The 11692-nt window shown below is 36.3% G+C and overlaps 2 protein-coding genes across 2 annotated transcripts; both read right to left on the bottom strand.

Annotated features, from left to right (window-relative positions):
- Positions 1–219: 219 nt before the first annotated feature.
- On the bottom strand, positions 220–1155 carry LOC118523750 (olfactory receptor 4S2). Its single transcript, XM_036073539.1, has one exon. The coding sequence runs from the start codon at positions 1153–1155 to the stop codon at positions 220–222; it is 936 nt and encodes a 311-aa protein (XP_035929432.1).
- An 8517-nt stretch (positions 1156–9672) lies between these two features.
- Positions 9673–10605, bottom strand: LOC118523749 (olfactory receptor 4C11). The gene has a single exon (XM_036073538.2). It carries the CDS (start codon positions 10603–10605, stop codon positions 9673–9675), a length of 933 nt encoding a protein of 310 aa, XP_035929431.1.
- Between the last annotated feature and the right edge of the window lie 1087 nt (positions 10606–11692).

The raw sequence follows: 11692 nt of genomic DNA, 5'->3' as shown, positions 1-11692 counted from the left end.
AGTTTAATAAGATTCCTCTGGCCTAGTTCATTCAGAAAATTTATCTACTTATGAAATATTAGAACAAATATAATAATAATGATGATAAATAATACCTCAGGCATGTAGAAAGTGTTATTCTGTCTTTTGTTCCTCCAAAAACCTATAAGGTTGTCATTACTGTCTTTGTTGAACAGATGAGAAAATTTAAGATCATCCAGGTTAAATTGTTACTTTCAACTATTTACCATTAGCTTTTGAGAAAACCCTCCTGCCCCACAGTCTTTTCATTGCATTCTTTACTTCTGCATTTCTCAGTGTATAGATCAAGGGATTTAACATGGGGGTGATAATGGTGTAAAATACAGCCACCATCTTATCCTCTGAAAAGGTAGTATCAGGGCGCATATACATGAAAGTACAGGGGCCAAAAAAGATGATGACCACAGCAATGTGGGAGCCACAGGTGGAGAGTGCTTTGCGTCTGCCTTCTGCTGAATGCTTTCTCAGGGACATCAGGATGATGGTATAGGAAATTATCAAGATTACAAAGCTCCCCAGAGTAATGGTACCACTGTTGGCGGTCACCACAACACCAACAACATATGTGTCTGTGCAGGCAAGTTTCAGCACAGGGTGGACATCACAAAAGTAGTGATCGATCTCATTGGGTCCACAAAAAGGTAACTGGACTACCATAGCCACTTGAATAATGGAGTGTAAGAACCCACCTATCCAGGTCCCCAGCAACATTTTATTACATCTGCCCTGGTCCATGATGGTCGTATAGTGTAGGGGTTTACAGATAGCCACATAGCGATCATAGGCCATAACAGTAAGGATGAAGATCTCTGTGCAACCAAAGAAATGTACCCCAAAGAGTTGCAGCATGCACTCCGCATAGGAGATAGTTTTGCTCTTGGCTAATAGGTCAACAATCATCTTGGGAGCTGTGACTGAAGAGTAACAAATATCCACAAAAGACAAGTAGTTGAGGAAGAAATACATCGGAACCTTGAAAAGGTTGCCCATGTAAACAGTCAGCATGATGAGGACATTTCCCAGAAGAATGACTGTGTAGAAGAAAGAAAACACCACGAAACAAACTTCTTCACTCTCTAGGTTCTGAGAAAGACCCCAGAAAATGAATTCAGTTACATTGTTTATTTTCCCCATGGAATTAGTCTAGCACACCAAGTTCCCAAGAGACAATAAAATTATCTGAAAGAAAAACATAACAAGGAACATGTATTTATGACTCAAAATACACGGAGAATCACAGTAGTTAGAAATGTAAAAATGGATATTTACTGCTTCTTAGCATGTAAATTTAGAGAAATTGAGGGGTATATATTTTGATCATCTTACCTCCATGTTTAGTCCATTCATTCATGTTAGATGAGGAAACAAAGTCCAGAGACATAAAGCAAATTCTCTAAGTCGCACATCTAATGAAGAATTTCACCTTTTTTTAAACGTTTTTTAAATTTGTTTCTCAAAATTTAGTTCTTTTTTAATTAATTGATTAATCTATTTTTAATACGTTCAATTAACCAATATATATTACATCATTAGTTTTTGATGTAGTATTCAAGGATTCATTAGTTGCGTATAACACCCAGTGCTCATCACAACACATGCCTTCCTTAATACCAATCACTCACTTACCCCATCCTCCCACCCCCCTCCCTTCTGTAACCCTCAGTTTGTTTCCTGGAGTCCAGATCCCTCATGGTGTGTCTCGTCTCTGATTTCTTCCATTCAGTTTTCCCTCCCTTCCCCCATGATTCTCTACACTATTCCTTATATTCCACATGTGAGTGATACCATATGATAATTGTCTTTCTCTGCTTGACTTATTTCACTTAGCATAAACTTCAGTTTCATCCATGTTGATGCAAATTTAGTAGTTCTAATTCTGTATAAGGCAGTCAACTTAATTTTGAAACAATTCTGTGTTGGGGGATATGGTATTTTTAATATATCTGGAAAAGCTCATCTTATTTTTGTCACAGAAGTGAAAACATGTCCCCGTATTTTCCCTTCTGAATAATGCCATGAGTGTTCAAGTAGTTCAGTGTGGGTGATCTCTACAGGTTCTCTTAGAATACTCTTATCTTTGAGTGAATGAATTTACAGTTCCCTAGTAGATATCAAGCTCTTATACTCAAGAGGTGGTGGGTATAGTTAGAAAGAGGACAGTAATTATACTCATCTTCTGAGACAATTGTGCAGAAATTTTAGATAAATCGTTTAGCTTCATGAGTCTTCTCTTATCCTATTTGTGAAATAAGAAAGTTTCAGTTTCATTACCATTATCATATGAGCAGTTATTTCTACTATGAAATTAAATCCATTCTGTCAGCCTGAATTAGCCATGAAACACTGATGAAGAGGCAGAGACAAAATAAGATAAAGCAATGAAAGGAACTGCTGGAAACACATCAAGACATGTTGGATTTGAAAGGAGGGGAAGTGAAATCTCGGGTGATTTATCATCTTCAGACTCAGTTTTTGAGAATTCCCCAGGAATTACTTTTAAACATCTGCCTGTTAACTAAAAAAATTGAAGATTCAAAGGGGGAAAAAAAAAGGAAAGACTCCGCCCTTAATCTCACTAATTCCTTCATCATCTTTTTAATATTTAGGTTTCATGCTGGTTTATATTGGTCTCCCAGTCAGGATGCATTAGATATTTGAGGAGATCATCCCTGGAAATATTTTATTTTATTTTATTATTTTTTAAAGATTTTATTTATTTGACAGAGAGAGACACAGCGAGAGAGGGAACACAAGCAGGGGGAGTGGGAGAGGGAGAAGCAGGCTCCCCGCTCGGGGAGCCCGATGTGGGGCTCGATCCCAGGACCCTGGGATCATGACCTGAGCCGAAGGCAGACGCTTAACAACTGAGCCACCCAGGTGCCCCATCCCTGGAAATATTTTAAAAGAAGACAATATTGGATGCATCCTCAGTGCTAGGACTTCAGGTGCTCTAGTGAGTTCACCAGAATGTGCATGTGGAAAGGAGTATGTACAATAGTTTTGATTTAAATGTACAAGTTTTTCCTCAGGCTGAGCCACAGTTGTAAATGATTCCTTCAGTGGTAGGTTAGGATGGCATTGTATTGTCTTAGGCCATCATTAGGAATTTTGTCTGTCTGAGGCCACGTCCCCTCCAGATCTGTCATGTGTAGTGCACATAGCTTCTATTATACTTTGTGGTCTCAGCTGTCCCTTTGCAGCAACATTGTGCCTGGCTCTTCCAGCTTTTGGGAAACTACAGGGCTGTGTTTTCTCAGATCTGTGTATTATGGCTGACAGAGTAGTCATTACAAGTGTGCTTTATCTTACAGGGCATGAAATAATGATAATATCAATGGTAAAAATCATAATAGTAATAATAATTCAGGTTTAGACTCAAGAATACCCCTTTTACATGTTCATTCTCCTTTGTTTGTCCCTCTGAATTAAAACAAACAAATAAAAAAATACACAACTATATTTACTCAGAAAGCCTTCAGTTTAAGAGGTCTGAAGACTAGTAGTTTTTGATAACTGTTAATTATGTTGTTTGGCTTTCATCTAGAAGAAAATGAGCATTTAAACACAAGCCTGGATATTGTGCTTCCATTATTCAATCTATATGGTCCTAGGGGAACACTTACTAGTCCTTGAATTAAGACCTATCTCAAAGAATTTCTTCCTCCACTTTCTGAGCATTTCAAACATGACAATGCCAATTTCTTTTGAAATTATTGGTATTTTCTTGTTCACAGTCATGCTACCCATTTTATAATCATATATAGATGCACCTTATTACCTGACCATCATCTTAATAATTTTATTCTCCACTTATTTCTGAGACTAGTGTCTTACAATTATGTTTTAAGTATTCAAAATATATCAATTGTATTTAATTCCTTTTTTCCATAATCCTTCTTATTTTAATTTTAGAAGAAAAAAAAAAATCTCACCAGTATAGCCCCTGGCTTCAATTTTGATTTACACTTCAATCTCTTCCAAGATAACTTGGTTGCAGCTATCCATAATAGAGTGATGCTTTAGGAATTGCTTTGTGAATAATTATTGTCAGAGAATCTCTGACCCCCTGAAACAAAGGCTGGCAGAAGTCAGATCTTTGTCATTCCTGATTTTGTCTCTTTCCTACTGAAATCTGCTTTTTCACAGAATATTTGGCAATAAATGCTGCTTTCTCTACCTCTTATAAGGTGTATTTAAAGAGAATGATGTAAAATGTTAATGACCTTGGGGAAATGCTATCTCCAAAAGTCTCTCTCCATATTCAGAACTACAATAGATAACAAACAATGAGCTTTAATTTCAAGAAGCCTTTCCAACTTGTTAATTTTTAAAAATTTTTTCATTTCCTAATTAATTAATTAATTAATTAATTAATTAATTAATTATTCCTCTTACATTTATTGAAGAAAATTTAAACATAGGACATATAGTTAGGGTTTTAAAATTTTTCAGTAAGGTTATTTATTTTTTTCAGACTTACTCTTTTTCTGTTCAATTAGCCAACATATATTACATCATTAGTTTTTTTTTCTTTTTTTAAAATTTTATTTTATTATGTTATGTTAATCACCATACATTACATCATTAGTTTTTGATGTAGTGTTCCATGATTCATTATTTACATATAACACCCAGTGCTCCATTCAATACATGCCCTCTTTAATACCCATCACCAGGCTAACCCAACCCCCCACGCCCTCCCCTCTAGAACTCTCAGTTTGTTTCTCAGAGTCCATAGTCTCTCATGGTTCATCTCCCCCTCCGATTTCCCCCCTTTCATTTTTCCCTTACTACTGCCTTCTCTCTCTCTTTCTTTTTTTTTTTTTTTAACACAGAATGTATTATTTGTTTTAGAGGTACAGGTCTGTGATTCATCAGTCTTACACAGTTCACAGTGCTCACCACAGCATATACCCTCCCCAATGTCTCTCACCCAGCCACCCCATCCCTCCCACCTTCACCAATCCAGCAACCACCAGTTTGTTTCCTGAGATTAAGAATTCCTCATATCAGTGAGATCATATGATACATGTCTTTCTCTGATTGGTTTATTTTGCTTAGCATAATACCCTCTAGTTCCATCCATGTTGTTGCAAATGGCAAGATTTCATTCCTTTTGATGGCTGCATAGTATTTCATTGTATATGTATACCACATCTTCCCTATCCATTCATCTGTCGATGGATATCTTGGCTCTTCCCACAGTTTGGCTATTGTGGACATTGCCGCTATAAACATCGGGGTGCACGTACCCCTTCGGATCCATACATTTGTATCTTTGGGGTAAATACCCAGTAGTGCAATTGCTGGATCATATGGTAACTCTATTTTCAACTTTTTGAGGAACCTCCATACTGTTTTCCAGAGTGGCTACACCAGCTTGCATTCCCACCAACAGTGTAGGAGGGTTCCCCTTTCTCTGCATCCCTGCCAACATCTGTTTTTTCCTGACTTGTTAATTTTAGCCATTCTGACTGGTGTGAGGTGGTATCTCATTGATTTGGATTTCCCTGATGCCAAGCGATGTTGAGCACTTTTTCCTGTGTCTGTTGGCCATTTGGATGTCTTCTTTGGAAAAATGTCTATTCATGTCTTCTGCCCATTTCTTGATTGGATTATTTGTTCTTTGGGTGTTGAGTTGGATAAGTTCTTTATAGATTTTGGATACTAGCCCTTTATCTGATATGTCCTTTGCAAATATCTCCTCCCATTCTGTCAGTTGTCTTTTGGTTTTGTTGACTGTTTGGTTTGCTGTGCAAAAGCTTTTTATCTTGATGAAGTCCCAATAATTCATTTCTGCCTTGCTTCCCTTGCTTTTGGTGATGTTTCTAGAAAGAAGTTGCTGTGGCTGAGGTTGAAGAGGTTGCTGCTTGTGTTCTCCTTTAGGATTTTGATGGACTCCTGTCTCACATTTAGGTCTTTCAACCATTTTGAGTCTATTTTTGTGTGTGGTGTAAGGAAATGGTCCAGTTTCATTCTTCTGCATGTGGCTGTCCAATTTTCCCAATACCATTTGTTGAAGAGACTGCCTTTTTTCCATTGGACATTCTTTCCTGCTTTGTTGAAGATGAGTTGACCATAGAGTTGAGGGTCCATTTCTGGGCTCTCTATTCTGTTCCATTGATCTATGTGTCTGTTTTTGTGCCAGTACCATACTGTCTTGATGATTACAGCTTTGTAATAGAGCTTGAAGTCCAGAATCGTGATCCACCAGTTTTGCTTTTCTTTTTCAACATTCCTCTGGCTGTTCAGGATCTTTTCTGGTTCCATAAAATTTTAGGATTATTTGTTCCATTTCTTTGAAAAAACTGGAAGGTATTTTGATGGGGATTGCATTAAATGTGTAGATTGCTTTAGGTAGCATTGACATCTTCACAATATTTGTTTTTCCAGTCCATGAGCATGGAACATTTTTCCATTTCTTTGTGTCTTCCTCATTTTCTTTCATGAATATTTTATAGTTTTCTGAGTACAGATTCTTTGCCTCTTTGGTTAGATATATTCCTAAGTATCTTATGGTTTTGGGTGCTATTTTTATCTTTTCTATATTCTTCTGAGCTAACTAAGTAGATGATTTTTGTCTAATATTCAGTGTTCTCTTCTTCTTAACATCATTTTAGATAATAGATTTCATTTTTTAGAGTAGTTTCAGGTTCACAGGAAAATTGAGCAGAATCTATGGAGATTTCCTTTATCTCCTCTGATTAAAAAATAGGCAGAGGGACTGAATAGTTATTTTTCCAAGACATACAAAAGGCCAACAGGTACATCAAAAGATGCTCAACAGCACTCATCATCAGGGAAATGTAAATAAAAATCATAATGAGATATCATTTCACATCTGATAGAATGACTATTATCAACTGACAAGTGATAAGAAATGTTGGTGAGGATGTGGAGAAAAGGGATCCCATGTGTACTATTGATGGGTATGTAAATTGGTACAGTCATTATGGAAAAGAGTATAGAGGTTCCTCAAAAAGTTAAAAGTAGAACTACCATCCATCAATCCTATTGGGTACATATCCAAAGTATCTGAAATCATGATTGTGAAGGGCTATCTGCATTCCTAGGTTCACTGCGTCATTTTTTCACTGCATCCAAGGTGTGGATACAACCTCATCCCTGAATGATGAATCAATACAGGAAGTGAGAGACATATATTATTCAGACTCTAAAAAGAGGAAAATTCTGCCATTTGCAATAACATGGATGGAGCTGGGGGACTTGATGTTAAGTGAAACAAGCAGGACACAGAAACAGAAAGACTGCATGATCTCACTCATACATATAAATGATATAGTTCAATTCACAGAAGCAGAGAGTAGAATGGTGGTTACCAGGGGCTGGGGATTGGGGGAAATGGAGAGATGATGGCCCAAGGGTGCAAGGTTTCAGTTTCTTAGACTGAATAAGTTCTAGAGCCTATATATATTGCATGGTCACTATAGTTAACAACACCATAATATATATGCTTGAATCAAAAAGGATAGATCTTAAATCATCTTACACACACACACACACACACACACACAATGGTAACTATATAGAGAAGATAGATGTGCTAATTAGTTAGATTGTGGTGATCTTTTCAAATTATATGTATATCAAAAAATCAAGTTGTATAACTGAAACATATATATATATATATATATATACATATATATATATACATATACATATATATATATAATTGCACATCATATGCCAAATTTGGGACACTAGTGCAGTCACTAAGCTTTGTAATATTCCAAAAGCAAAAAGTAGTGAGAACACAGAAAACATGATATTTTAATGAATTTATTTTAAAATAATCTTTGACAGGAGGAAACTATTGGTATTGAAAAGGTTTTCCAGGTAAATAATGGGGAACAGAATTAAAAATGAAATGTAATCTTGTAACAATTACTAAGGATGTGGTACATTTGAATACACTGAAATCAATGATTTTATTCATTTTATTTATTTTTTCAAATTTTGTATTAAAATCCAGTTAGTTAACATACAGTGTAATATGAGTTCCAGGTGTACAATTTAGTGATTAACACTTACATACCACACCCACTGCTCATCACAAGTTTGCTCCTTAATTCCCACCACCATTTAACTGCTATTTAATGCTGATATAAACATCAGGGGGCATGCATACCTTTGTTGTTTTTTTTTTTTTATTTTATTATGTTATGTTAATCACCATATATTACATCATTAGTTTTTGATGTAGTGTTCCATGATTCTTTGTTTGCGTATAACACCCAGTGCCCCATGCAATAGGTGCGCTCCTTAATACCCATCACCAGGCTAACCCATTCCCCCACCCCCCTCCCCTCTAGAACCCTCAGTTTGTTTCTCAGAGTCCATAGTCTCTCATGGTTTGTCTCCTCCTCTGATTTCCCGCCCTTCATTTTTCCCTTCCTGCTATCTGCTTCTTCTTCTTCTTTTTTTTAACATATAATGTATTATTTATTTCAGAGGTACAGGTCTGTGATTCAACAGTCTTACATAATTCACAGCGCTCACCATAGCACATACCCTCCCCAATGTCTATCACCCAACCACCCCATCCCTCCCACCTCCCACCACTCCAGCATGTATACCTTTGAATTATTATTTTTGTACTCTCTGAAATCAATGAATTTTAAAAGTCCATGATATAACCCGGGGAATGCACATATTCAAGGTATGGCTGTTAATCTGCTCTGCTCACTATGAGCATCAAAATTCTATTTGCAATTATAATGTGTGAATTCACACTACCACTTTACTAGGAAAGCACAACCTACAAACAAAGTGGCTTCCTGCTGCAAAGGTAGGTTCTCTCTTATTCCATAAACTACAGACAAATACACTGAGTATTTCTGAATGCCTCTCATACTTTCTTTTATTCCACTGATATAAACCTACTTGAAATGAAATAATATACATTTTTTTCCTTCAAACTAGGTTCTACTTTTTTGTACTTCAATCTCAGAAATATGTTGTATCTATGCTGTATTTTAAATTTTTATTTTTTTATTTAGTCTTGAAAACATACATTATTTTACTTCCTTCCCTCTTAGAGTTGTAGAAGTCTCTTGTTGTAGCTCCTATATACCAATCATCAAAATATATATATATATATATATATATATATATATATATATATGGCCTTTTGGCCTTTGGTTCACTAGTACTGAACTGTCTAAAGATAAACTAATGATATAATGAAAAAAATTTCTTAACACACAAACACACAAGTGTGTTCTTTCTCAAACACACTTTCCTTTGCTCTGAAAGTCTTAAGAGAAGGCAGGATACCTTATTTGAAATGTGCTATAGAGAGAATTACAAGTCATAGAGTACAGGGTATTCTTTATTTACAGATGCTCACTCTTTGAACGATTGTGATTGTATAAATATTTTTCTTATTATCAAACCAGAGTGTAAACAGATATATGAGGAGTATTTCATAATCAGCAATGTCAGAATTGAGCTCTCAATAAAAATAAGAACCAGGCTGGCATTATGAGGGAAGCTACTAGTTTGAGAGAAGAAATACAGAAAAAAGTATGGAAATCAGATGTGTTATATTAGAGTGTGTCTGGCAAGTCAGGATATACACTATCATATTTGATATCTGTACAGATTAAGGAATCAACCAAAGTTCTCAATTCATCTTTTGCTTTCTGAGATAATTTTGTTATGCCATAGCTTTCTCATGGCATTTTTCACTTCTGCATTCCTCAGTGAGTAGATGAGTGGGTTGACAAAAGGGGTCCCAATAGTATAAAATACGGACACCATCTTGTCCATGGGGAAAGTGGTTGGGGGGCGTGTATATATGAATATACATGGAACAAAGCATAAGATTACTACAATGATGTGAGAAGTACAAGTAGAGAGAGCTTTTTTCCTCCCTTCTGCACTGTGGTTTCTCAGGGAATGCAAGATGACAATGTATGAGATCATCAGAAACACAAAACTGCTTGAACAAATGACCCCGCTGTTAGACACCAAGAGTAGGTTGATCATGTATGTGTCCGTGCAAGCAAGTTCCAGCAAGGGCTGCAAATCACAGCAGTAATGATCAATCAAATTCGGTCCACAGAGGGGCAACCTCAAAGCCAGGATAATCTGGGCTATAGAATGGATAAAAGACCCTATCCATGCAAGAACAATCAGGATTGTGCAGACCTGCTGCCTCATGATGGTTGGGTAACGTAAGGGCTTACAGATGGCCACATAGCGATCCACAGCCATGAGGATGAGCACAAAGATCTCCATGCAGCCAAAGAAATGTAGTGCAAAGACTTGAGTCATGCACTCATTGTAAGTTATGACTTTTTTTGCAGAGAATGAATCCACAATTAGTCTGGGGGCTGTGGATGTTGAAAAGCAGGAATCAGCAAGGGACAAATAAAATAGGAAATAGTACATGGGGCTCTCTAGTGTCCGGCTGGACTTGATGGTCACAATAATAAGCAAATTCCCAACCACGGTTCCCACATAAAAAATGAAGAACATTACATATACCATTTTCTGTCTCATAGGATCTTGGGTCAATCCTAACAGTATGAACTCAGTTATGCTGTAATTTTGCTGCATTATTTCAGGTAAAATGGAGAAAGTGCAGGTTGGAAATAATTAATCTGCAAAGAAAAAAATGTTATGAAATGAATACTCCATTTGGAGGTCAAATCGATATGCTTGATCATGGACCTGACACCAGTTTGTAATCCCTTACCTTCTATGTTTTTTTCTTCTGAATAAAGTGGAAATCATAATATTTATTTACAATCTATTCACCAGAGTGCTTATGGAAACAATGTAATATGTCAATAATGAAAGTGTACTCAATTCTTCAGGCATAAAGAACATTAATTTTGGGGATTTGGATTGAGAGGGTATCTCTCTGAAGTGAACGTCTTTCTTTAGTTTATAACAGGACCCATTAGGGTAGAATGTTGCAAAATGGAGAAAACTCTTGCGTGATTTACATAATGCCTTTCACCCTACTTGAACCTGGTAGTTCATTTATGAAGTATCTTCTAGTAAATATTCTGAATATTCAAGGAATGATATAGAAACACTTGATAGTGTTTTCCTTAATGAAACGTAAAAGAGAGAGAGAGAGAGGGAAAGAGAGAGAGGACAATAGAGAAACAAAATTTTAGCAGTGAACATTCAGTTAATTATTCCAGTCCATCATGATATTTATTTTAATCATTTCCTTGTCAAAGTTTATTTCCTGTTATCTTAACTCTCAATAATTTCTAGTTGTTTGTAGTTTGAAATTCAGCTTCTATCATAGAACTTTGTACTTTTTAAATTATACTATGTTATCCAAAGTTAAATTCTTTGCCTCATTCAGTGTTGGTTTTTTTTTTTTAAAGATTTTATTTATTTGACAGAGAGAGCACAAGCAGAGGGAGAGAGAGGGAAAAGCAGGCTCCCTGCTGAGCAAGGAGCCCGATGTGGGATTTGATCCCAGGACCCTGGGTTCATGACCCAGGCCAAAGGCAGCCGCTTAACCGACTGAGCCACCCAGGCGTCCCGCCTCATTCAGTGTTTTGATGGGTCTTTCAGCTTATATTCTTAAAACAGAAGGAGAGATTGAGACTAAAATAAAGGATAAATTGAGAACATTTGGCATAAATAAAAACTTTCTTTCAACTTTCATGTTGTTTTAAGT

This window comes from Halichoerus grypus, chromosome 11 (assembly GCF_964656455.1).
Source record: "Halichoerus grypus chromosome 11, mHalGry1.hap1.1, whole genome shotgun sequence".
Lineage (NCBI taxonomy): Eukaryota > Metazoa > Chordata > Mammalia > Carnivora > Phocidae > Halichoerus > Halichoerus grypus.
This window is presented reverse-complemented; position numbering and strand designations above follow the sequence as displayed.

What these genes read in the sequence shown, in the direction of transcription:
- LOC118523750 (XM_036073539.1), bottom strand. Translation starts at nt 1,155, where the DNA reads ATGGGGAAAATAAACAATGTAACTGAATTCATTTTCTGGGGTCTTTCT.
- LOC118523749 (XM_036073538.2), bottom strand. Translation starts at nt 10,605, where the DNA reads ATGCAGCAAAATTACAGCATAACTGAGTTCATACTGTTAGGATTGACC.